The following is a 27,281-nucleotide window of genomic DNA, read 5'->3' on the forward strand; positions in this document are numbered from 1 at the left end:
ATTCTCTTTAATGGTGCAAACTAAAATTTCTGGGATGCACTTGAATCCCTCTTGCAAAACAGTGGCATTCGAAAATTCTTGCAAGCAAGAGTGCATGTCCTGCAAACGAAGTTCAGAGAAAAGTAACAATCACTCATTCAAATGCTCTTATACCAAGTGGTTCTTACTGTTTTATAAATCTTGGAGATTTTCTAATTTCACATTTAAAAATTGGCTTAGAAGTATTCTAAAAATATACACACACAAACATACTTCTTACTGAATCTTACGCTCATAATTTTAAGACCTGCCCATTTCAGTGCCTTAGAGCTGTGTTTTCTACTTCTCATAGAAGAAAAGCAGAAAGTGATTTCCCATGTTGTTGTTTTCTAAGCTCCCATGGGTACTTGCTGAAGACAGGGGGCATGAATGGCTTTAGAATAGAATAGAATAGAATAGAATAGAATAGAATAGTCTATGTTGCACGACCGAGGGTGGATATACTTGCTTCCCAGCGCTTATTCCACTTCATTGGCTTCCAAGGGCAGGAGGTTGAACTAGATGGCCCTCAGAATCTCTTCCAACTCTACAATTCTTTGCATTCAATCCCTGGTGTCTTCAGGTAGAGCTGGGAATGACTCCATCTTGATAGGCTGGAGCGCTGTTGCTAGTCAATGGCAACAATACTGAGTTAGTTGGACCAGTGGTTGGACTCATATGAGGATGGATAAACTGTGAATATTATGATGTCATTTTTCATTATCTACATATGGAGGAGGTAGAGGTGACCCAGGACTGTTGTTCTCGCCAGCTTTTACCAGAAGTCACAAATCAGCTCTGCTCAGGACAGGAGTACCATCAGGACCAAAGGACTGTGAGCAGAGAACCACTCCTAGAATGGGGCTTCCCTCCCTTCCAAAAAGCTACGCCTGGAGGTCAGGGGTCTGTCCAGAGAAGCCTTGAAGGTAGTGCAGGGTGGGATTACAGCTAGAGAGAATAATCTATAGGTCTCTCAAACACACACCTCTTACAGTAACAGCCATGCCTTCCTGCTGTACCACGGCACGGTTGGATACAAGCCGAAGAGTGCAAACCAGGGCTTCTGGTTTTCTAAATGAATCCAGAAAACCATTGTGCTTTTCTGCTTGCAGAACAGCAGTTGCCATTTCACTTGCAGAACAACCTCTGATCCAAGTGAGGCGCATGCTAACATGAAAAAAGGGGAGGGTTAAGAGCCCTCCAAAACAGCAAGGGAAGTGGTACAACGAGGCTGCAGGGGAAAAGGAGAATTCTAGAAAATTGTCTCCTCTTCTCTTACATTGACCCACTGGATGAAAGGCCATTTCACCCTAGATGTTTTTATTTTATGTCTGATCTGGAGTGGGGGTTGAGGCATTATTAGCAAATGACGGGTGTTAGGAACGGATTATATCCTCATGCACAATGTTCACCAAGAGACTAAAGCGCTAGCCCCTTGTCTGAATAGAAGTAAATGGGAATAACAGGAGTTCTCTGCGGACTGGACAGCTTGGTAACTTGCATACCAAAGCATTTCAAATACAAGAGAAAGCAGTTGAAAGTTTGGCGCTAATGCTGGCAAGTTTTTTTTCCCCCCATCACCCATGCGCTAGGTATCTTCAGCGGTGTCAAACAAATTTGTAGAACTGGTGATTAGCTGCCCAAAGAGCATAATGTATGCATTATTAATTAAAGAAGGTAAGTTTGACTAATTGTCATTTCTATACAGTAGCACTGCACTAAGATACATTTTAACAATCTATAAATAATTGATAATTTTTTTTCTTTCATCTTCCTTCCTAGTTTGCATAAAACTAATGACTTGGTAAATGTTACTCACTTCAAAATATTCCGCTGCTCCCATGAAAATTAAACTAGCAGTGTAACCTTAGCAAATAAGGAGGGTTTTTCCCCCCATTCCTTTTTATTGTAGATGAAGAAAGGAAATGTAACAAATTCAGATTCTCTGAAATCCAAATGGTTATCGTAAATGCAGTACATTAATAGGTTTGACGTACAGATTTTTTAAAATTCAGAAGAGCGGAATTTCCCCCCCACACACACACACACTCATCAAACTCTTCAAAATGGTCAGCGGTGTTATTTGTTCCACATTAAGCAGGATAAGGCTATGACACAGACAAGCCCACATGCGCACGCAGTGATAGATCAAGAAAGCCTTCACGATGAAGTCAAAGTATTTTTCAATACTTATCAAATGACTGCATGCATAATCCCATAAATCAAGTTAGCTTCAGATTCAAAATTCTTCATAAATAGAGTGTTTTGGTATAGTTTCTAGCTGCTTGCTTAATATGATTATGATACCTTGCTGGTTCCTTGAAATGAAGGATTTACCCCAGGAAAAGTACAGTCATTTGCTTAGGTCTCTGTTATTTTTACAAATCCACAACCTGTCAGTCTACAGCGCTATTGCAGTAGGGCTTACTCTTTAATTTTCTGTGCAACTAAATACATTCCCAGAGTTATTGATGGTAATATAATTTCCCTATTCATTTGGTGTGGGGTATGATGTTAATAAAATCTACAATCTATGCATTGTCTATAATTTCAATATGGTGGTGGCATGGTTTAAGTCTATACAGATGCTTACGTGTGCCTCATTATTATTTTTTTAAAAAAAGTTGTAAGGACTGCTTCTGTGACCTTTTTTTCTCATTTTAACCCTACTGATATGTCACCCATGGCAACCTTAAACCGATTTTAATAGAGTCTATCCTATTATTCATTTAAATTGAGGTGCAAGAGCACTTAGACCAGAGAAATTTGCATTCTGCAAATGGGGATTTGATGAGCAAAAATGATAAGATATATGTTGTATAACATGCTCTGTTTTGCTAGCAAATAAACAGCTCTTGAAATTGATAAACTTCAGAATATTTTATCCTCAAATGTTTGTACATAAATGATTAAAATGCATTAGCAATTCTGCTTTAAAAAAAATAGGGGAAACAACACAGTTGTGTTGCTTAAATTTGTAATTAACAAATTTATTACTAATTCTGCTCAGTTCTTTAATATGCTGCATTCCTGAAGAAGAACATTAATACACAATGGCAGAAAGAAGCTAATTTTAAGACTTTGGAGAAATGAATGTCTTTTAATGCTGTGTGTTTCTCTTATCTACATGCCACATTATTGTAATAAGTACATTCAGGAATAATTTCTTTTCAAATATTTTTACAAATCTTGCTCTTATTTGCATGCAAGTAAGTTGTCAGCTTAAATCTTTGAAATGCAAAATATATCTCATTTCTATATTTCATCAAGGAGCCTTTCATGTTTAATAAATTACAACTTAGATCCTCCAAGACTTTGTTTTTCATTAACTAAAAGCAAAAGGATACATTTAAAATCTTAATCACAACCTGCAAGGGTATTTGCATGTTGCTGATATTTGTCTTGATGGAACTTTTAATATTTGCAAACTAATCAGTATAGCAAGGTTATACCAATATTTTTTTTCCCCCAGACAATAAATGTTCCCACATTTCAGCCTTCTCATTGCACCAGGTTGTTTGAGCTGGTTAAAACTTAACCCTGATGGAATGAAAAAATCACGTGGATTCCTTTGCCATAAGAGAATAACCAGAAAAAAGGATAATAGTTGAGAAGTCCTCTAAGCGAGTTCAGAAGATATTTTTAAAAGGAAAGAACTCACACATCTGGATTCAATCTGTGGAAATTACTACTCTCTGATCACATGTTGGATAGTGTCATTAAGGAGGCCTAGCAAATAAGGCAAAATCCACTCCTACCCCACCCTGATACTCAATAACAGTAGGAACCGATGAGCATCTGTCTCATGTACGGTTTGACCCTCAGTTTAGCTAAACATTCTAGCTCATCTTTCAGAGGGGCTACTGCTGGTCTCTTTGTAATAAGGTGGGTCATCTCATTTTATCAGAGACAGAAAGCCTGACAGCTGGCACCATTTCCTGATCCTCGTGGACTCTGGGGGCAACAGCAGTATGACGTTACAAAAAAGAAAAGTGGGGGGAAAGAGGCAAACTTTTGCTGAACTCCCTGTACTGAGACCCTCGCTTAATCTCCCTCCCCACCCACACCCCTACTCCTGTGCCAAATGATTTATTTATTTATTTGCCAAACCAGTTCAGAAACAGGCAACTTAACATGGCAGGTAGTTAAACTGATGTACCATGCATGTTGTTTTGTGAGCTAACAGGTTAAATATGGCTTTGCTTTAAGTTTCCCCATCAAATTCGTTTTTATAGAGAAATCTCTGAAAGCAGAAGGGGTTGAGGGAGGGTGAGGTAAAAAGAAATAAATCATTGTAGTCTCAGGAACAGTAATCCTTGTTGAGGATTTTGGCTGATTGATATAAATAACATCGTCCCCGCCATCTGTCCGAAGAGGGACCTTTCCAGTTAGTGTTAAGCTGCAACGGCAGAATAATTAATGAATGGTGTCCTTTGTGCTGGTAATAAAGACAAGACAAATTATGTTATAATCCAACTGCTGCTCATTTGTCACAGCCAAATAAAATGTCAAATAAAAGTGAGGGGGGCCCAGTGTTTGTTTAATGGACTGCAAGCTACCTGTTCGTATTATTGACAGACAACTATAGTATAAGTTCTGGATATAGAGAGCAATGAAATGCTGTGAGGAATATTCAGAGAGAAACTCATACACTTTTTTTTTTTTTTTAGGGCATGGCAGAGCAGAGGAAAAAAACGTTCACAGCCTTAAATTAATGCAAGTCTTAATTATATAGCTATAATACCCCTTTTTCCTCTGAGGAAGGTTGGTTTATATTACACACTGCAGAGGAAATTGTGAGGTGGGAGTGTGTGTGGAACTGACAACTCCACAACAGCCCCGATGCTGCAAATCTGTAAGAATTTGGTTGCGTTCTCTTCTCCCCCTTCCAGGACAGACATATTCATCCAGTTGCTAGGAAAACCAAATAATGAAAACATAGCTGGGATTTAGCAAAGTCCCATCGGGAATTACCTATGATAGAGGGCAGGGCTGTACTTCCTCAGAACATGCTCCTGCTGTAAAAATTCACAAACCTGGCATTCATACAGGCATCTGTCGCTTGCTCTAATGCCAGTTCATAGTATACATACAAACATCTGCTTCCATGCACAAAGGGATACAGAACGCTTGACAGGTCTGTGTTAGCAGGGTTCGCAATGCCAGTTCTTTATGCAAAAACCCTAATGCTTCCCGTCAAGCCATTAGAAGTGATACAATCAGCCCAGGCCCCATTAAGCCATCAGTGTCCACCTGTGATAAAGATGGCCATTTGTTTTCTTAAAGCCCACTTAATGTCTGCTTAACTCAATTTGTCAGGAAATGTAGAACAATTTCCTCACAGCCTGAAATTTGGTAGTGGTTCAAAGTCAAAAGGCCAGGTCTAGTCTTATTCAAATGATATAATAAACAGTCTTCAAGTCTAAATCTGCCCTGGGGAAATGCTGTTTACTTTGTTTGTTTGCTTTCGGAAAAAAGAAATAGAAAAAGAAATGAGAGAACAGAAGAATAAAATTAGTGTGCCTCTTACTATTAAAAATCCTATTGTTTCTGGGTCCTTGAATTGGCCTTTTTAAAAATTACATAAAACTTTTTGAAGCAGCATATTTTCATTTTAATTTATTGCCACAGAAAAGTGTGCAGAATCGGTTTTAGTCATATTATAGTCCCCAGATGCTTCTGCCACTACTGGGAATTTGTACAGCTATTTTTATACATTTTCTAAGAGACTTATTCAACTACTTTATGTTTTTAAACAAATACAAATATATATTTATTGGGGTTTTTTTTTATTTTATGAGCCCTTCATAAGGGTCAATATCTTTGGATTTAATGCTTCTCCTAAAGAGGGGTTCTCTATTCTGAATGCAACTCAGCCTTTAGTTTTTCACATATAAGTAGAACTTCTGAAAATAAGTAGGGATGCATTTCCCTGAGACTTAGGTAGATTTCTTCTCCTTTAACCCTTTTCCATTCAGTCATCCTGCGGATCTGACACAGCTCTTTGAAAAGGCAGGAATGAATCCCTGTGAAAACGGGGGGGGGGGGGGGGGGCGTTCATTCAAGAGCTGAAGGGGGAGGAGATCTGAGATCCCCATCAAGCAAACACATTCTAGTTGGCGGATTGCCTTGCCTTGCCTTCTCATGCTCCCATCCTTTTATGCCTGGGAAATAAGATGTGGATTTATTCTTGCAAGAGGCATGAATCAGTATTAGGAAGGCATGAAGACTTGCTTGGAGATAGAAATACCTTGGCCCCAAGATTAAATACATCAGATTAAAACAAGTGCTATGTTCTTGTTTGTTATCTCTCTCTCTCTCTCTCTCTCTCCTCTCTCTCTCTCTCTCACTCACACACACACACACCCTACGGTGAAAGGTTTTTATTTGTAGCTACAGGGAACATGCAAAAAGAGAATGTGGGACATGGATTAATATATTTTCATACTATTTTTGGTTTTAGAAATATTTTGAGAGCGGGGGAACTATTTGGCCATTTTTGTTCCTCTGGGAGAGGAAAAAAAATCAGGCTAAAGACTTCCAGCACAGTCTCTGTTGGCTTTAACTGCTTGTTAGGGAGGTGTGTGATAGCCTGAAGTTGTGCATTTGCTGAGAAAATATCACACTATCCAGATGTTCGAGTCTGCTCTTTCTGTGCACGCAGAAAACCATGCACAAAACTGAAGCCGAGCAAAAAGCACCGACCAGGAGAAAAGAGAGGAGCAGAATTGTTTCTCAGTTAAAAGCGATGAAAGCTAGTTACGAAGCAGGGTAATATCTCTTAGGATTTTCAGCTTTACATTATCACAGTGTGGTGAAATGAGCTGGTAGTGGTATATATAGCAAAACCCCTCCTTCCTCAGAAAGAACCCTCTGTGAAAAAGACAAGAGTTGGCTTTAGGTATTCCAAGCAGAGAGAGGCTTATTGCATGAGATGCTGCTTCTGTTATAATTAGGGTCCAGCAATTCCACCCCCCCCCTTCCCTGTTTGCCGTTACTTGCTGCTACATATTGCCTGTAATGTATGGCACTGTTAAGGGAAAAAAATTGGAGTCAAAGTGACTGGAAAGTTAGGTCTGCTCTGTGGCACTGTGAGATTGTTGACATCTGCCGAGGTTGGAGAGCTCAGTAAGCAGGAAATGGAGTGTCACTCTGAGTGGTAGTTTACCATTATCCTGGCATCCTAATGAAGTGTCTGCAGTGCACAGAGCTTCTGGATGGCATCTTAACGCACGGCTAAGCAAAAGCACTTCTCTCCTTGTCACTGTCATCCATCTGCCTGCACCCTACTGTAGCCAATGGGATGGAACCATGCTACAATGTGCTATAAGCCATTTAGAGTTGCACATTGCATAATCAGTCCCATCAAATATGTAAAAAAAATGACGATTATTGGTTATTTTTCTCAAACGATGGCACCTGGAGGTTGAGACATTAAAGTTTAACTTTTCTAAGTACTGTGAGCATGGTGCTTTTTTTTTTATTATTCCATTAATTCCACATATTTATTTGTTAAATGGAATAGAGTTAGAAATTCATTGTCTTAAGTCTTTCTAATGGACTGAAAAATATGTATGAATATTCATTGGAAAACTCCTCTCTCTTTATAAACCACATTTGGTGAACTGATCAATTGATGGTGTTGAAATATTTCCCAACATTTTAATTTTTTATTATTATTTTTTTGGGGGGAGGCATGAATAAAAAGCAAATCAATTCATATCTTAACTTATAAGTTAATGGTGTGTGTGTGTGTGTGTGTGTGTGTGTGTGTGTGTGTGTAATCAGTCTGTTTATGTTATAAACTTGATATTTTGTATAATGGATGAATCAGATTTGGACTGCTGACATTTAGCCAAAAGAAATGATAGATTAGGTGGAGAAACAGAAATGTCTGCGGTTCTATTTTTGTATCCTTTTGACCATCTATATATTTTATCTCTGTTTATCCATCTTTACACACACACAAACACACACACACACAATTACTACTGCTTAACGGAGTTCAGCTGGAATAATATGTGTTTTGTTTTAGCCAGATTTCACACAAGATGCCAGATTTGTGGAGTGGTTGGGGGAATATGTTTTAAGAGTCAGGCTGGCACAGAACTACTAAAACTGAGTAAGGGCAATAGAAATTGTCTAAATCGGATGTTTTATTTACATCCAAGAGGGCAGAGCATAATTTAGTTGCCTCAAATTTTTTCACAGACATTAAAACTATAGCAAACATACCAGCAGGGAAGCTTGCACAGCAGCACAGTGGGGGAGCTTGCAGAGCGTCTGCCCAACACTATGTCTGGTTGCAGCCAGCATCAGAAGCCTCACATTTTCTTTAGCACTCAAAATCTCAACCTGGTTCGCTCCGTTTTTATTTTTCAATAGAGGCAAATGAGGCAGGCTGACAGATGAAACGTGTGACTCAAAATATCCTCCTTAAGAAAAGGCGTGCGTCTGTTTTATTTATTTAAAATACATTTTAAAGGTTAAAAACCTTTAAAGATTTTCCTTGGAATAAAAGAGAAACACAATATGAAGCAATCCTAACCTAAATAGCAAGCGAGAAACGTAAAGCAAGGAGCGAGAGAGAGGCTTTTAAATAATAATAATAATAAAAAAAATCTGAAAGAAGATGACAATACTTTCAATAGTTATGAAGCCTGGTAGAATACTCTTTAAAAAATTAAATAAATAAAACCACACTGAGGTGAAGCAGCACAGCACTCAAGGTCTTAAATCAGACAAAGTGTTGAGGTGAGCCATGAATGCCAGTTTAACATTAAACATGCACACACACTTTCTAAAGCCTCCTAGAAAAGACGAGTCGGTTGTGGGGTAAAATGACTCTGGGCCCATCAGCCATGAATAATGCAGCAGGGCTGAGGGAAGGGGAAGAGGTCAAACTCCATTACCTTGCAACATAATGAATTTATGTCAGGTTGGAATCCTATTCCTAGCAAATGGGAGTTATGAGAGATAAACTCTGGACTTCCTGTTCAGTAACAAAGTGGGATGCTATTAACATCCATGTCCATTTCAAATTAATTTTTGGAAGCATCATTTCTGTACTCAATAGTGTTTGCTAGATGCAGGAGAGTTAATGCTTTGTTTCTTCGTTTGTTTTCCACCACTCACTACCTACATGTGTTGTATTTTACACACACAATTCCAGTTGAAACCAAGGGGCCTGCCGTAAATGTGCAAGGTATTGAAGCCTACATTATAGCATCCTTTTGTTTCCTCTGATTTTTATATGTTACATGTCAAAAATGAAAGTGGCACTCTTGATGCAGTTAGCACATTTTGAATAATTCCTCTTGCTATAAGCTGTCAGTACTAAGGTTGTGGTTCAAGAGTCACCTGTGGCTTTAAGCAATTTACTGTATGTGCAACTCTTTTGGTACTGGGAAAAGCAAGCAGAGATTAAGAAAGCTGTTAGTGAGCTTGTGTGCTATGGGAACAACAGGATGTGCCTTTGCCCCTTCTCCATCCTTTATGCTGCATGAATCAGTGAATGAATCAACATTGTTTTGCCTTCCCGGTGCCAATTTATTTTTTAAAAATCAAATTTTGTAATGTATTGTTTTTTAAACACACACACAGAGCGAGATCAGTATCAACCTTTCTAATGAAAGAATATCCAATATTTTCATGGAACTATAAAAGAGAGAGTGAGTGTTATGGCAAAAAGCCTGGCCTCAGCAGCTTTGTGGGGGAAATGGTGAAATGTGACTGTGATTTATAATGAGAAAAGGTATCTACAACATACAATTTTCTACCTAGCTGCAAATAATAATTCATAGTGATGTCCCTTCTAGATAAAATACCTTTGCTATGGAGGACCCATGTGGTAAGATGAGCATGATAAATGTCAGACCAGTGCAGGTAACGGCCTTACAAACCATTAAGATTAGCTCCCTCTTTTTCCCCCTGATGATAACAGTAACCATGCTGTGAGTCTATGTGGTAATAATATCTCAGTACTGATAAATGCCAGAGCCAGGCAGAGGTGTTTATCATTCCCAGTTCAGAAATGCTGACTAAAGGTACCACATGTTGCCTATTTTTCTTCTTTTTTCAGTCAGATTACAATTAGCAGGGAAGTTGATTCATAAAACAGGGGTGTGCAAAATTACTTCTGTGCTTTAACAATGAATTAGCTGTTTTTCACCAGCTTCGTCAGTGCCTGTGTTTGAAACTAGGAAGCAATAAAGGCCATTTTACATTTGGAAGCGCTGAGATACATTGGGGGGGGGTGTGTGCAGTGGATCTTGTACTCTACATCATTTTCTCACTACGTCTTTCAGAATTTTTTTTTCCTGATTCATTTTAGTCTAACGTGCCTCAGTTAACATTAAGTCAAACTGTGGGGTGAAATTGTGTGGCAAAGCATAAAGTAAGCAGAATTCTTTGTTTGAACAAGGGCTTGGACCATGTTTCAGGTGTACAGCTGGATCCCTCTGACCAAATTAAGATCTGGTCTTTTACATTACATGGGGCCATCACATAGATTTGGATCAAGTCACGGGGTAGGGGGAATTCAGCCAACTCTGGCTTCTGTATGCAAAAGCACACACCTGCACCATATCTCATTCCCAAGAGATGGCTAATCTGCTACAAACAGAATCTGAGCAGTGCAGGGGTCTGCTGAGAAAGGGGGAGGGGTAAGAAAGCCATCTTCTGTGAATCTGTTCTGGCAGATTCCAAGCCCTAGCAGGTTTCCCCACCTCCAATGGCAAATACCACTGCTATGGTTCATAGGACGGAACATTTACTATGTGGGCGCTCCAACATGCAGGCCAAATAATTGTTGTAGTCCATCAAATCATCAAACAGCAAATATATAAATTGTCTTACAATGTGTCAAGTATCAAAAGAGACCCAGATCTGTAAAATAGTTCACTATCATTCAACAGACATTAAAGCACTAATAATCCTCATCTCCACAGTTTAATAGGCTGCTATTCAGAATTTGTGATCAAATCTTAGTTGTATCCACTATGAATAAGGCTACTTTCTAGTTCACCCTTCTTATTAGAGTCAGTCATCGAAAAGATCATTCTAATTTTGCCGGCAATCAAGCCAAATTGGTCTAGGATGCATCCAACTGAGCCACTTGGAGGAGCAGTCAACAAAATAAACCACAAATGCCTGAACCTACCACAAAGCTACTGAATGCTATGTGGAAATCTATTTAGTTGAGATTCCTTCATTGCAGGGGGCTGGACTAGATGACCCTTGGGACCCTTCCAACTCTACAATTCTATGAGTCTATATGAATCGGCTCTAAGACAATTTCTTGATTCTTTTATCATTTTGAAACTTCCCATGGGATTCCTCCCCCCCCCCTTTGAAGAAGGAGCATTAAAAATACTTTTGCTGTAAGTAGCACACACAGAAGGGCAGCTGTGCCTTAGTCTTTTTCTGTGTGGAATTGCTGTCAAAAGATTTAGAAAGCATCGTTTTTGTTCTTGGGGCAGCTGGTATTTGCTTATTCTGCCTCCCCTAAAGAAAAACAGGAGAGAGAGGAGAGGGGAATCTTTATTCACTTTCATACTATATACATGACTTCTTAAAATCAAACACACACACACACAAGAAATAATAGTTTCCCCAGACTCCATGTTTAGCACTTCACTGCAGTGCTGCTGAGGAGAACTGAGCAGAGTTGTGATACACGTGGATTGCAAGTTGGCCGTTCACTAATCACATGCGGTCGTCTGTTCTATAGTCTCAGCCTTCACTCCATTTATTTGCTTTTGTTTCAGATTTATCCGTAGGTAGGTAAACAGATACATAGATATATACCCACACCCAAGAACAAATAAATACTTTTCCACAAATTCCTCTGGTGGGGAAACTGTGGCCCTTCAGATGTTGTTGGACCCCAGACTTTCACCATCCCCAGCTGACATGCCCAAAGGTCAGAGATGATGCGGGGGGGGGGGAGGGAGGGAGGTGTTCTAGCACCTTCTGGATAGCCACAAGTTCTGCATCCCTCATCTAAGCCATTTATGCCAATCCTTCTTACATAAGGGACTGCACTGCAGTTATAAAACTACTGTAAGGTCTTCAGTGGCTTCCTGTACGTATCTACCATGAGAAACATATCAGTCCCTTACTGTTTCAGGAGGAGGTTTTAAGTGATGAGATCAATTTATTTATTTATTTTTACTGCACTGGGTTGAAGCTAGGAACAAGACTCAGGTTATCTAAGACCTGCAGCATGTAAAACGGTTTCCCTGTGTCAGGGGCCTCTAACATTTATTTTATCTTATCTTTCATGAAACGAAAGCAGAGCTATACATGCTTCAACATCTGATGCAAATATCTCCATCAGAAACCATATTTTAAGACTTGAAACCATCAATCGCATTAAAAAACACACACGCTTATCCTGAGTCAGTCAGCAGCAACACTGTTATCACATCATCAAAAGAAGTTTCACATCACAAAGGCGATTATAGGTCTCAGACTCACATTCTTTCATTACTGACTAATTGTTTTCTACAAAAAAGGCAGTTATGAAATGAGGAAAGGGGATACTAAGCAAAGGACAGGATGTGAACTAAGAATGTCAACGTAGCTACGAATTTGATCACAAGAGAACATGAAACTAAAGTATGGTTCTGTATTATGGAAAATATAATAAGAACAAAACGAAGTATATAAGCACCAGAGATATACATTTTTAAAGTTTGATGGGTTCAATCTATTGTCTGCATAAGGGCTAAGTCGATCTAAGTAGTAATTAAGCAAATAAGTAAGATAGAGACACCTGTGGCCTAGTTTCTACTGAGGTGTTAAATCTGTGTCTGAGGTGTGCCACTTCACAAGGGGATCCACATCCTTTTCTAAAAAGCATCCCCTCCAATTAAAAAAGACATGTCATGGAGAAGGAATCTAGTTTAGCTTCCTTCCTGACTTATTAGTTGTTTATATGTGGGATTCCGCCCCCCCCTCCCCATGTGGAAGCATTTGATCACAGAAGCTCCCACCCACAGGTTTATGTGATATTGCTCAAACATAGCTTTTCTATTTCCTTGAAAACTTCACCTCTGTTCTCTCATAGAAAATGAGTGGATTAACAAATTCTTAAATGCTTCTTCTCAGATGATGGATGCCATTTTTTAATGCCATACATGTAATTTGTTAACATAAAACTGTACTGTATTTAAATTATAATATTGAAATAATTATACTTGCATAGTTATATCCCTAGCTGGGAGGGAGGAGGCCTAGTTATTAATGGACACCACAGCTGTGCAAGTATGTTTTCATCCCCCCCCCCCCCCCAGGCTGAAGGATGCACAGAAATTGCAGTAGAAACATTAATTGTTTTTCAAGTAACTTGGCTGTGAAAGAGGTTAGTCATCACAGAGTTTGTTCATTACATTTCAGGTGGGCTGTATCCAAACCTGCATGAGTAGAAACCTGCTCATACAGTCAAGCTTCTCTGCCCTTTCTCCTCACTTGCAGCCCTCTTTGATTCCCAAAAGTGTCTTCCAAAGTTTGGAGACAATCAGAAAAGGCCTGGGATATTTTAGGACCCACCCAACCTTAATTTTTTGACTAGTTGTTTCAAACAGATTTTAATACTACATTTTTGAATTGCCATAACCTGCCCTGGAACCTTGTTTTGGTGGGTGGGTAAGAAATTGAATAAATTATAATACTAATCCTGGGGAAGGGGAATCACCCCAAATAATCACCCCATTTCTGGCAGTTCCCCCTTTCCACTACAGCCTAGTGAAGCACATGTCAGGCTGTTCCTGGGGAGCCCTGACCCTCAGGAGATGTTTTTCAGAGAACAGGAGATGAGAAAGGGTGAGAAATCTCCATTGTGTGTGTGTGGATCTCTGCTTGCACAAGTTTGGATACAGTCCATTAGAAAGTAATGTTCAAAAAGAGATATGGTTGTAACATTTCAATCTTAGCTTGAGACCCATATTCATAGTCTGAGACAGCTTTAGCAAAAAGCAAAATAGGCTAGATAGTCAAATATTGTTCTGGGATCATAACCTCTTTTTTTCTTTTTTCCTCAGAAATTCAAGACAACAAAAGTAGAGTGAAAGTCATCAAAGACCTTGTACAGAAGCTCCCGAGACCAAACTACGACACCATGAAAATATTATTTGAACACTTGCAAAAGTAAGTTAAGCTACTAACTATAAAATGTGAGGTATTAGGAGTTAGACGCTTAAATTGCAATATGATTTCGTCCTCTTCTTATTGCTCTGCTAATAAGTTTTCTGCTGGTTGAAATTTAAGATATTATATCACTTCATCCAATATAAATGGCCCAGGATGAAACTAGACTTCCTAGTCAATCTTGGTCAGACAGTGTTAGTATTTTTTTTTTTTTAAAAATTATTCATTTCTCCCCTTTTCAAAGCTGGATGAGAGAAGCTGAATACTCTCCAACCATACCTCCTTATTCCCCATTGTTTCAGGCAATTTTCTCTGGTTTATGAATAAGAAAAATACCTGCCCCATCACAGCTTTAGCAGACAAACCATTTTGAAATGGTCAATACTCTTCATCATGTTTGCTTCACAGAACTAACAGAAGAGATTATAGAATCAGCAGGTACTGCTTTTATGTACTCATCTACGGGGGGAAAAGAACCAACTTCGGTTCCACTTAGGATACAAAGTAGTATATTGAGTCTCGTGCGGACTCTCTAGAGAAAAGTTGGTTTCATGGTATTGGGGAGGGGACTCCTCCTACAGACCTAAACTATATTTTAATAAATAGTGGCTTTATAATGGTTTTTTTGTGTTTTTTTGCTGTAATCATTAGCTCTCTGAGTGTGTAATGCATCAATTGTTATTGTCATTTATATGCCACCTTTTGGCCAAAAACGGCCTCCGAGGTAGCTCACATGATTAACACACAAATAACATATATTCAGTCAGGATATATTTTGCCAATGGTTGAAGATGTTTCACATAAGTTCGAAGAACCATGAGCTTTTCCATGAGTGATTGGAAGAAGAGCTCACCCAATGACATATTATGTAGACTCTGTAGCAAGTCTCATGCTTGTGCAAAGATGCTACACAAGTTCTTGTGTGAGCAGAAGAACAGATTTGGATGGACTTTTACTTTTGTCCTCAGTGCAAGAGTGCACACTGTAAAGGAAGGAGCCTTTCCTTCTTTGAGCGGTAGATGCCTTCTTTATGCAAAAGTGCATCTTTGGATCCAAAGGGGAACAGCTCTTCCTCTCTTGAATAATTCAATGATTGGGGGTTTTTTGTCCTTTTTTGCAACGTTCTTCAACTTAATTTAAAATAAGTACTGTTGAAAAAGTGTTGTCATTATTTCCTTGAGACTGCACTGTCTTGCAGCACCATTCAGTGTTACCAGAGTGATATAATCTACTGACCACATCCTGTGGGGTGCTCTCGCTGCCACTGATGCTCTCTATTTTAAATTAAATTAAATTAAAATCAGACAGAAATGAACACATGATTTTGGTTTTGGTTTCCATGACACATGGAGAGTGCAGGAAGAGTTGTCCTAGGCTTTCTGCACAATTTTGCAGCGCAATAACAGAAATACTGTTGCAAGCACCTAGCAAGTGGTTAGCAAGTAGGCTGCTCTAGCTGTGCCCATTGCCTTCTCAAAGCAAGTACTTCTGATGGCCACCACCTCTATCCAATGCCACCCATAGCTGTGCACTAGTTCAAGCATACTGAGAATGTGATGTTCTTTGCAAATTATCAGTGTAACCCACACATCCATTGAGACCATGTGTTTTGGGTGTTTAGTACTCCTAATGCAGTAAGTGCAACATTATAAATTTTTCTTTATTGTTAGGTTTGTACTGGATAGGAATTCTAATAGCATATAAAAAGCCTGATTATTGGCACTTGGGATGAGCACATGTTTAAAGCTTGCCCTCTGTTACAGAAACAGTTCCACCATTGTTGTAAATAGTTTGCAAGGATAAACATGAGCCAGAAACTTTGGAAGCACCATATTACCAAAGTCTGCCCCTGTTCACAGATAGGCACAAGTTGAGCAGGACTGTTTGCAGGTCCTGAGACTATAGCTGTTGCCCTTGGATTCTGATCCAAGTGGGAAAGGAAGCTCAGGGCTTGTAAAATTTGCCTCTCCTCCTGAGCTGGTCCTGTACTTGATTTGATTTAATTTTATTATTTATATACTGCCCATCTTTGTTTCTGCACCCAGCAGAACTTCACTGGGCATCACTACTAGCATCTTTACTCAAACTGAGCAAATTTGTGACAGCATGGGCAAGAGACTTATCAATATAGCCTACTGGACATCAGCAGGGAAAGTATGGTCCAAAGTTGTGACCAAGAAGGGTTAAAATGGGGCAAAGCAAAAGATGGCAGGAAGGAACTTGGCAAGTTAAGTGTGACATGTGCATATTCTAAAGACATGTATGTCAGGGATGATGAATTTGGTGGACTACAATTCCCATCATCCCTGACCATTGGGCTAGCTGAACCCCACCCCTGCTGTATGTTTTCAAGCTGATATCAGGCTCTGCCTATATGATTGTTTCTACCTCTTCAAAATGCCACACCAAGGGGGATCTGGCGATATTTTACATCTTTAAAAATTATTTTGATTTATTAGTTTTTAACCGTTCTCCTCTAAAGTACAAATCAAGACTGAGATTTTCAGATTTATGTCTGTCAATCACAATCATAGCAGTAATAGAGGAAAAGACAGGATCTAGATTGCCTCCTCCTTCACACTCTCCCCTCTTCTTTAAGTGGAAAGCACTGAACCCAGATGCCCAACTGTGGCAGAGAGTCTTCCAGCAACAGCATCTGGCTTCTTGGCAGTGACTTTCGGGCAAGTTGTCTGGGGAGCTGTGCGGCTGCCTCTTGGTTTATCACGTGGATCAGTTACTGTGGCCTGTCTGGCTGCTTTGCCCAGGCAGAAGCCAATTCCTTTTGATTCACCTTTGATTTTTCAGAAACTTGTTCATTCCATTTGGGTGTGTGTGTGTGTGTGTGTGTGTGTGTGTGTTTTGAAGCCACTTGTGTTTCGCTGTAGGGCAGCACTCACTTGCATATCCAAGCATCTTTTCTCTTTCTGCTAGATATAAAATCATCACCCTTTCTGTCTCCCCATCAACGCTGTTAGTTCTTTTAATAACGTCTTCAATCAATTTCACTGCCCCTTGTTATACAGCAGAGAAAATTGATCACAAAAGGGGGAAATAATAAAACTCCACAAATATCTAGGTTGTTTAGCACAGGGTTCCCTGCCCCCCCCCAAACCATGAACATACTATACAACTGAGATGGATTCCCCCCCCCCCCCCCCGTTTGAAAATTTGGCTTCATTCTCACATCACCACGAAGAAGCAGCATCTAGCACAACTGAAATCAGAGTCTCAAAACGGTGCATCCTTTGCTGGCTTTATTGCACAGCAAAGATCTCTCGCTTCTGGAAACTATATTTAACAAAGGAAATTTATTTTTACCTATTATAAAAAATATATATCCCAGCCAACAACCCACATGTAAGAAGAATGCAACAGTAGCTCATGCAAAAGGAAGCTATGACAATGTGATGACAAGTTCAGCAGCCATACACAGAATGCTGTGGATAAATCAAAAATTAAAGCTATTGTATGACAGCTAGGAACACTTAGCAAGCGAAGTCTGCAAAATTTCCATTATTATTATATTTTGGAGGGAAGAAAGATGCAGATTACACATGTGATTTCCATTTGCTCCAGCCTTTCTGCAGGTTCAGTCCAGCATGGATATTAAACTTGTGTGTAGTGGCTTGTTTGCTTTCCCCCAGTGTGGTTGAATGAGGAGACTAAACTCATAAAGACTATACAGACCTTAAGAGAACAAATCAAATCAGACATAGCACCTTGCATATATGGTGTTTTTGCACATGGCACTAAAATGCCTTTGAGCTAATGCAAAAAAGGAAAGTAGAAGGAAGCTAGTTTTAAAACTGAGAACGTGCTCCAGCCAGTGTTCTTGTTGCATTCAAAATGCTGGAAATGCAAAAGGCACTGAGAACATACAGGCTACATTCACACCATTCATTCTAAGCACTATGATACTACTTTAAACAGTCATGGCTTCCGCCATGCCGAGAGTTGCAAAGACGGTCCTGTTCCCCTCACATAACTACAGTTCTCAGAGTGGTTTAGCAGTCAATCCCTTCTCACAGAGAACTTTGGGAATTGTAGGTCTGTGGTGAGAATCAGGACCTCCGAACAACTCTCAGCACCCATAATGAACTATAGCTCCCAGAATTCTATAGAGGAAGCCATGGCGGTTTAAAGTGGTATAATAGTGCTTTAAATGTATGGTGCAAATGTGACCATAGTCAGAAACAGTATAGAAGATTGCAGAGGTTCATGGTTTCTAGAACGATCTGACTGTGGACGTCCACCAATGGAATTTTATTGATTTGAACCCCTGACCTAATCCATTTTGCTGAATTGCCATTAACACTGTGCTCACGATTTTAAAAGCAACCCACAATGTTCCCACACTCTGAATCAGTGTTTCCCAACCTTTGGTCTCCAGCTGTTTTCGGACTACAATTCCCATCATCACTTGCTAGCTAGGGAAGATGGGAGTTGTGGTCCAAAAACAGCTGGAGACGCAAGGTTGGGAAACACTGCAGATGGTGGATTACAACCCTTCATATTGGTTGTGAGACATTTGCATTTTGTACTTCAGTATTAACTCAAGATCAAAATGAGTCATAAGAATGATCCAATATAGTTGTAAGATAGAAGACACGGCACAGTTCTCCATCGCTAGTGATGTATACATTTTAGCCACCTAGTTTTGTGGATACAAAGGTGTGGCACTACAGCCGTATTTCAGTTTAATGAGGTAGGTTCTTATGAAACCTACAGGATTTATTAACATAACTAAAGCCCTACTGAATCATGCCAAAAAACCATCTAGTCTAGTGGGAAGAACACTATTGCACAACTCTGGTCCTGCTTGAGAGTTTACCATAGGCATCTGATGGTGTCTGTGAGAATGTATTGCTGGTCTAGATGGGCTCTTGGCCCAATCCAGCAAGGCTTTGTTGTTTCTCTTACATTCATATAAATTGTACATACTTTGGCTATATAAAATGTAGGCGTCCCCCCCCCAAATGGAATGCAAAATGCTGTTGCTTTCACCCAAACCCTTTGGCTTGACTCTTAATTCCCCTGCTACAGTAGGATTGGCTAGCTGTAATTTTGCACTAGCAATTGCTCCCTGACCCAAAAAAGACAACATGTAGGTAGGTTTCAGGTGATGTGAGGAAAAAATAGCCTCTCCTGTTCCCTTTGCACTGCATCCCAGTACCTTTCAGTCAACAGAAAGTCAAGGAATGTGCTGAGAGAATCAGCATTTTTAGTGCCTTCATTTTTATCAGCCATGATCATATTATTGTGATCAATGTAGGATTAGAAGTTCTCAGGCAAGAGACAGGCCTCTTTCTCGTGAAGAGCTACAAATCTTCATATTAACGTGACTAGTTTGAAAGTTAAGAGCAAATCTGCAAACTGGAATGCACTCCACTTGTAATGGGAACAAAACGCTGGCAGTGAAATACAAAGAGTGGAAGAGAGACCTAAATCACAGCACAATGACCTCCCTTAAGGCATCTGCCAAAGAGACGGTGTTTTTTAGGCAGCTTCTGTGAAACAGCGTCTTGATGTCTATGCCACGTAGTGATTTATTATTGTGCCTGAGAAACTGGAGCGGTGGGGTGGGGGGTGTCAGTAGTATGTGCCTAAGCAACCCCTTTGGTCATAGAAAAGACTTCAGCATTGTGGGCACCACACCCACACCTACTGATGTGGTCCCAGTTTTTTCTTTGGAGGCACCTAATTAAGAAAACCTTGACTCATTTACATGGATACGTTTGATCTAAATTACACTCCAAACCACACCAAATTAAGAGCATCTGTGAACGTGAAATGTTTGTTCCCTTCGACTGGTAGAGTGGGGCCGGTTCTGGGCTGCACATGTTCAAGTGACGAAAAATATTTCAGATGAGCATGCTTCTCAGACCTACTTTTTCCACTAATAATTTGCAGGGAGCTCAACTAGTATCTCTCTTTCTCCCCACAATCATTACAGGCTGTCTAAAAAAAGTTTCACTTTTCTTCTTCTTCTAAAGCCAAAAAAGAAAAGAGGTAAGTGGCCACCTACTTTGTTGATACTGATGTGGTCACTGCCAGAAAAGCAAATCCAACAGTTGTCAAGAGTTGTCGCTGACATATAGGGCTAATTCCAACTAAATACTTTCCCAGAACGGAGCAAGGAATCTGTTCTCTAGTTTAGTGATCTTTCTTGCAAAATCCACAAGTATTTTGCATTTTCTGATGTATTTTTTTCATGCATATAGCTCTATGAAAATAGGCAGGGGGGGGGTGTTACATTGGAATTGGCTCAGTCTTATCTTTGGAAATCATTCAGGAATCTGAACCAAAAGCTATCATTTGGGCTTTTCACAGATTGCATTTTACTCCTCAAGTTCTGCATGAAGAGTACCTGCTTTGATTTGGTAGCTGCAACAACACCTTTAAACACCAGGTCAAGGCAATTCACTAGGAGGATAAACAAGAATCTGTATGCACAGTTGTCTGTCCACAGCAGAGGCTAGTACATTTTAATTTGGTACCCTTCCAGGTTTGTTTTCAACATGCGTTCAGTGGTAAAGAACCAAAATGTCAACACCATAGACCATATTGAAAATACTTTGCACAGGACTAGTGTCAAGGGTTAGCACTGTTGGGCTTCTTTCAAGAGCCCAATCCCAGCAGAGGCCCACTCAGAAGAATCTGCCAGACCTGCTCCTCATCTTCAGCATTGCAGTCTGCCTTTTCACTCATCTCTCACCATAGCCTAGCGATAGCAATGGTCAAAGGAGGGGCTGTAAATAATATAGCCTGCTAGATCACTGGCTTTCTGCCTGGTAGCAATGATGAAGTTCAGAAGTAACAGAGGCTGGTGATAATGGTGGTAAGGATGTAGATTCACTTAGGGGGGTGGGGGGGGGCAAGAGGCTCCTTGATTTAGGGCCTTCCAAAACCTGGAGCAGATGTGACCTTTGTAAAGTTGTTATCTGTCTATCTACCAATCCAACTGCAGTGGCCTATCGTGGGCTTCCTTCGCTTCCTGGTTTTGATGCATGCATGGATGGGACTGTGACAGAAGAGGGAATGACAATATATGGCTTGATGACTCCATTCAGCTTTGTCATATGTTTTGTTAGACTGCCCTATGTGACATAGCAAAATGCATTTATAAACACAGTTTTGAATATCATTGATATTCTACAAAGCTATGTTTATAAATGTACTTTGATATGTTGTCTAGAATTGTGGCTCAGTTTTGGAAGTCTATATGCCAGCATGGAACTCCTGAGAGTTCTATTTACACACACTGAGAGAGAGTATCTGCATATTTATGGTAGTTTTATCATTTTAAAGGAGATTGTTGATGTTGGTATTGTAGGTATGGCTACTTAGAACTTAAAAAGAATCCTGCTTGATCAGAGCAATGGCCCATCTGACACACCATCCTTTTCTTATAGTGGCCAACCAGGTGTCTGTGGGAAGGCCACAAACAGGGCCTGAGTGCAAAAGAATACCCCACAAGTGTCCTGGAAAAACCGGGATATCTTCTTTTTTTGTGCACGAGAACAGAGGCCATTTTCGGCGTTGTGATCTTGCAGAGTTTTGCACCGAGATCTCACCCTGGAAAAACCAGGGTGGATGGTATGAAACAGCACTCACCGCTACTACACAGACACGACTTTGCTGCTTTCCCATCATTAGGAGACCCCCATCATTAGCATATATAGGTTGTTGTTTTTTTAATTCTCATTAGGGCAAGATAGAAGCACTACCTTAAAGTCAGGGCTTTCCCCCCAGCCAGAACTCAGTTCCAGTACCTCTCAGATGGGTGCCATTGCCATTATAAGAGAACAAGGGAGGTGTTCATGGTGAGTTCTGGCAACTCTTTATTCTAGAAAAAATAGTACTGCTTAAAACTATTATACTGAGAGGAAAGGGAACATGAGGTTAAACCATTTTTTACAAGCCCTTTTGATTTTATGGTGTTCACAGCCAAACCCCTGGATTTGGCCCAGTGTGTTCTGAACTGGGACAAAGTTCAAAGACGACAGGCTTGAATTTCAGCCAGCTTCATATTTTCCCCTTCTTCCCTTTTGCTCCGCAAACAGTTTGAATTACATAATTTCAGTATCAGAATGAGCTATAGTTTACCTGTCAGTATTTTACCTTTCACATTCAAGCTGTGACCGATACTCGATCCCATAAGACCTTGTTCTTGCATATTATTAAAAATTGCTCCATGGCTTTTTAAGCAAAGGGTGGAGGCCTTATTTTTATTTTGAAAAAAACACGAGTCCTTTTGTTTGAAGTGATTTTAATACATTTGTCTGATCTACTGCCTTTTTTGCAGTAGCTGGAATGTAATTTGAATATATTAGTACTTTCAGCAACAGTGCTCAGGGAGCCTAGTTAATAACTTATGCATGGATACATAGATACACTTCAGACAGAGGTAATGTTTTAGCCCTTGTGTTGGTAATACTTAGAAAGATGGAATGAAAGAGTCTGTTCTTTTCCTGCCCTTTGTTGTGGCCATGCATTGTGGGGGTATGGAGCCAGGGTTCTTTCTGCTGCCTACACAGCCTGGATTCAATAAGCAGTTCTATATGTATATTATGACAATGTGGTCAAGGAAACCAGATTTCTCTCTCTCTCTCTTTTACTATACCTTTGTGTGCCTGTATGGCATAACAAAAAAATCTGGTGCTTATTTTTCTTGTACTCATTCAATATGTTAACATATTCATAATTTGATACAGGTTATGTTCATCATATAATTAAAGTTGGAGTGTTAGATGAAAAACCAGCAAGATGTTACATGAATGGAAAATATTTGTCCTTTCATACACGAGTCATTACGGCGTTGTATAAAACTGTAAATCTGACGAATGATCACTAACCCTTGCCTGACTGTTTGTTAGATTCTTTTGAACCCTAGCCCTATTCAGGCATCTCCCCACCACCCACCCCACACCACCCATACCCCAAACCGTATGACAGAGGAGGGTGGATAGGTGCTCCTTGGCCCTGGCCCTGCATCACCATCCATCGCTAGCTTCCACACAAATCAGTGGCTGGACTGCTTCTACAGGAGGCCTTCTCTACTCCACATGTGATTTAGAACTCTGGTTCATTAATTAATTAATTAATTGGAATCACTTTTGAGGAAACTTCTGAATAGCATTTCAGTCATCCTGAAACTGTGGACCAGACTAGCTCCTTGGCTTCCTGTCATATATTGCATATAATGTTGTTTACTAATCTGTATAATGTAGATGTATCATCAATACTTTCCGTGCACCTTCTGAGGATTGTAATGAGAAGTCATAACCAAGATATAATGCAGATTGAATTCCCTCCTTCCCCAACCTCCACCTTTCTCCTTTCCTTTCAAAATTTATTTCCTCAAATCTAGGAAAGTAAAAAATGAAATTGTTCTCCTGTCACAGGTTTCTCTGATCTTCCCAGCTGCTTTTCCTCCCTAATACTGACTTTTTCTGGGATAACTCTTTCTGTAGGAAGCTTCTAGGTTATGATTCACAATGTGACATGTGAGTTCATACTCTACCTTGCTCAAATCATGTGTCTGCACAGCATTATTCACCAATCACAACCCTTTTCTTGTCAATGATTGCCAGAGGCAGTAGAAACAGTGAAGGATATCTATTGTGAAAAGTCCAGTTTCAATGTGTTTCCCCAATTTATTTACTGACCTTCGATGTAACAGCCACACTCTTGACCCTCATGAGATGGAGCCTAGGGGGAAATGGCACTGAGCACCAATTCCATATCCTGTTGTTCTGTAGTCTAAATTAAGTGCTAATTAATTACCCCTGGCATCTTTGCCTTTGCCTGTCAAATTGGATTTAGGATATTCCTTCAGCATTTAAACAAACAGCCTTCTATCTCCAACTGAAATCCCAAGAGTTAATCTTTCTTTTTCTTACAAATCCGTATTCAGAAAGGAAACAAATATGTCCATGTCCAGTGCAGGTAGCACTGAAATTTAAAGGAACAAGGATTGGTATTGTCAATTTTGATTAATAGCCCTTCATTAATAAACATCCTGTTACTTGTTTTCCACCTGCAGTTGCTGATGTTCCCTGGAATCAATTAACTCATATAATTTGATTTATTTTACAAAGACATTTTTGGATGTGTTGTGTTGATGATAAAGCTTTCTGTGTTTGCAGTTCTTGATTCAAAGTGAGATTGTTACCTAAGTGCTCTTTATTTTTTAATGTTGCAAGGAAATGTGGCTTCAGGCAGTCTGGAACTAAAAGAATGAAAGTAAATTTCAAAACTTAAAGCTGAATTCATAGAGAAGTATCTGTTGCCTACTGGGATATGTACATATCAGCTGTGCATAGGCAGTGTTATTCACTAGACTGGACGACAAAATGAAAAACAAACAAGCTCAGCAGCTCCATGGCCAAAGGTTATAAAACCAGCTATGATTCTAATTATCTGTCCTTCCACAAGCAAATGAGGCCACATTCCCCCATGAATAGGAAATTAGACAGAATAAGCAAGAAATAGGTGGATGTTTCCCACTCAGTCCAGGGAGGGCATTGTGCAGGCCTGTTGGGTCTTCCCATCACCATGCTTGATCCAAGAGTACACTTAGATTATGTCTAACACTTCTGTCTTCTGGTAATGCTGCAATTGTTGATCTTCTCATGAGGAATCTCTGACAAGCTTCCAAGGCATTATGGGATCCCCAGAATTTAGTTTGAAAAACAATACTTTAAAACATTGACCCTAGTTTGGTTAATGTGAGTGCAATGAAAATGCAGAGTTGGGTCAAATCTTCTGTGAGGAGGTGCTATTAGGTTTTGGGAAACATAGGGAGAGGGTGGCGCTGTGGTCTAAACCACTGAGCCTCTTGGGCTTGCCGATCAAAAGGTCAGTGGTTCGAATCCCCGCGACGGGGTGAGCTCCCATTGCTCGGTCCCTGCTCCTGCCAACCTAGCAGTTCGAAAGCACGCCAAAAAGTGCAAGTAGATAAATAGGTACCGCTCTGGCGGGAAGGTAAACGGCGTTTCCGTGCTCTGTTCTGGTTTGCCAGAAGCAGCTTAGTCATGCTGGCCACATGACTCGGAAGCTGTATGCCGGCTCCCTCGGCCAATAAAGCGAGATGAGTGGCGCAGCCCCACAGTCGTTCACGACTAGACAACTGTCAGGGGGGTCCCTTTGCCTTTACCTTGGGAAACATACTGATAAGAAGGCAGCAAGAGTAGGGAAATTGCAAAGGTGCAAGTTATAGGATGGAATGAAATTATAAGTTACTTCCTGTCTCAAGGAAGGGAGACAGAAAGGAGATGGGTCCCAGAGTTGAACCACTGCCTGCAGGTGCAAGATTGTAGCTGGGCCCAAATTGGTTGGTGGCCAATCTGCCTGTGTGTCTTCAATAGTGAGCAATCAGAAAAAAGGATCAAGCAGTGGATAGAATGGGCGGGTGCCTTCATAGTTTGCCCTTGAGCTAAGTACAGCCACCAGTGCTGAGTTTCCTAGAACCCTCCTAAAGTGGTTCCAAAAACAGAAAGCTTCCTTAAGGAAGAAACCTAAGTTGGTGTTTCCATAAGAGAAACAACAAACATGGTAGAGAGACAAGAAGATGGAGAGAGGAGACCAGAGAAAGGATCTAGCTGTAAGTGAAGAGAGGTCTGCTGTCCTAGGCATCTGTAGCGTTGAGATAGCTTGAAGAAAAGAGACACACCTACAGCAGCCTCCTGGGGAATCAAAGAACCCAAACAATTTTGGTGTCTGGGGGATGCCCAATTATAGGAAAGAGGTTTCCTGATGGTTGACAGTTGCTAAGAGAAAGGATCATTTTGTGAGAGACAGAGTGCTCTTGCATTTTGTAAGAGATGCTAAATGACATTCTGGGAGATACTAAATGACAAAGGGACATAAGTAATGAGTTGTTAGCAGCAATAACAAGAAGTTGTCCACTGCAAAGTTGCACAACTGGTCAAACAGGATTTTTTAGCCAATCAGAACACCTTTCCAAGTGACAAAGGGTTCCACATGGGAAGAGGCATTGGTGCTTTTCCAGGGAATGCAAACTAGCATTTAATCCGGTTACAAGTAGAAGAAAATGTTCAGAAGGAAGCCATTTATTCTCACCAGGGTTAATTAATGACTGAACAGAGGCATATGCTTACATTAGACATGACAGAGGTTCCAGGAACTAATTAGGCTTTCACATGCATTTGTTCACCATCCTCTTGCTGTTTAGAGAGGTTGTTTAGCTGAAGCCAAGGTTTTCTTCCTCTGTTACTTTGCACTGCCATCATGCTCATTGTATGTAGAGCAAAACCAAAGTGGTCACATAGCTCATGAGCCTATGCAGGATTCCAGCTGAACTGAGCTTCCCTATACCAATTCCCCACAAATTTGCCCTGAAATACTGGGGAATAGCATGGGTGAGAGGTGAGAATGGGAGGGGCTGTTGGGGGAAGGAGCAATTGGCAGAAATCACCTCCTTCTCCCTTCTAGATTTCCCTTTGAAGAAGCACGTCTGGATCTAAGCTTCTTCCACTTTTATGCATGGCCCATTGTTGGAGTTCCAGCCTTATTGCTGATCTCAGCCACCCTGTTGTATTAATTAAGTGAACTGAAATCATCCTCATGATTTGCTTTATCAACCATGCCACCAAGAATGTCCATGCTAGGTGGAAAAACTCTCCGCCAAGCAGTTTGGAGTTATATCCTTCAATCCTGCAATGAAACATGAAAAGAACAGAAGGGAGAAAACCATAATAAGAGCTCTGCTGGACCAAACCAAAACCTTATGTAGTGCAGCATCCTGTTTCCCACAGTGACCAAAACAAATGCCTATGAGAAGCCCACAGGCAGAACGTAAGTGCAATAGGCATGTCCTACTGTCATTCCCCAGCAACTGGTATCATGCCTTGACCATTGATTGCCTTATTCTTCATAAAGCCAGGACTTACTGTTTCAGAACCTGTGCTGATTTTTCATTAGCAGAACAGAAATTGCAACTTATCTGGGCTTCCTGCATTCCCCCAGATGCCCCCCCCCTTTTTGGAAATTAGTCCTACATGGGCCACTTCCAGTTCCTCAGATGTGGAGGCCAGTCTTAGTTACAAGTTACATATTTGTTTGAATATCAAGTTCTATAAGAACTTGCA

The 27,281-nt window shown here is 40.3% G+C and overlaps 1 protein-coding gene across 15 annotated transcripts in view; it reads left to right on the forward strand.

The window, feature by feature from the left end:
* The window catches only part of ARHGAP15 (Rho GTPase activating protein 15), a 379,294-nt gene that overhangs the window by 340,891 nt on the left and 11,122 nt on the right, over positions 1-27,281 (forward strand). For all 15 annotated transcript variants that reach the window (XM_081008190.1, XM_081008185.1, XM_081008181.1 and 12 more), the window contains one exon: positions 14,064-14,169. In XM_081008190.1, coding sequence (XP_080864316.1) covers positions 14,064-14,169 — 106 coding nt within the window. The remainder of the gene's footprint in view (positions 1-14,063; positions 14,170-27,281) is intronic.

The sequence above is a fragment of the Podarcis pityusensis genome, assembly GCF_964106645.2.
Source record: "Podarcis pityusensis genome assembly, chromosome: 1".
Classification (NCBI taxonomy): Eukaryota; Metazoa; Chordata; class Lepidosauria; order Squamata; family Lacertidae; genus Podarcis; species Podarcis pityusensis.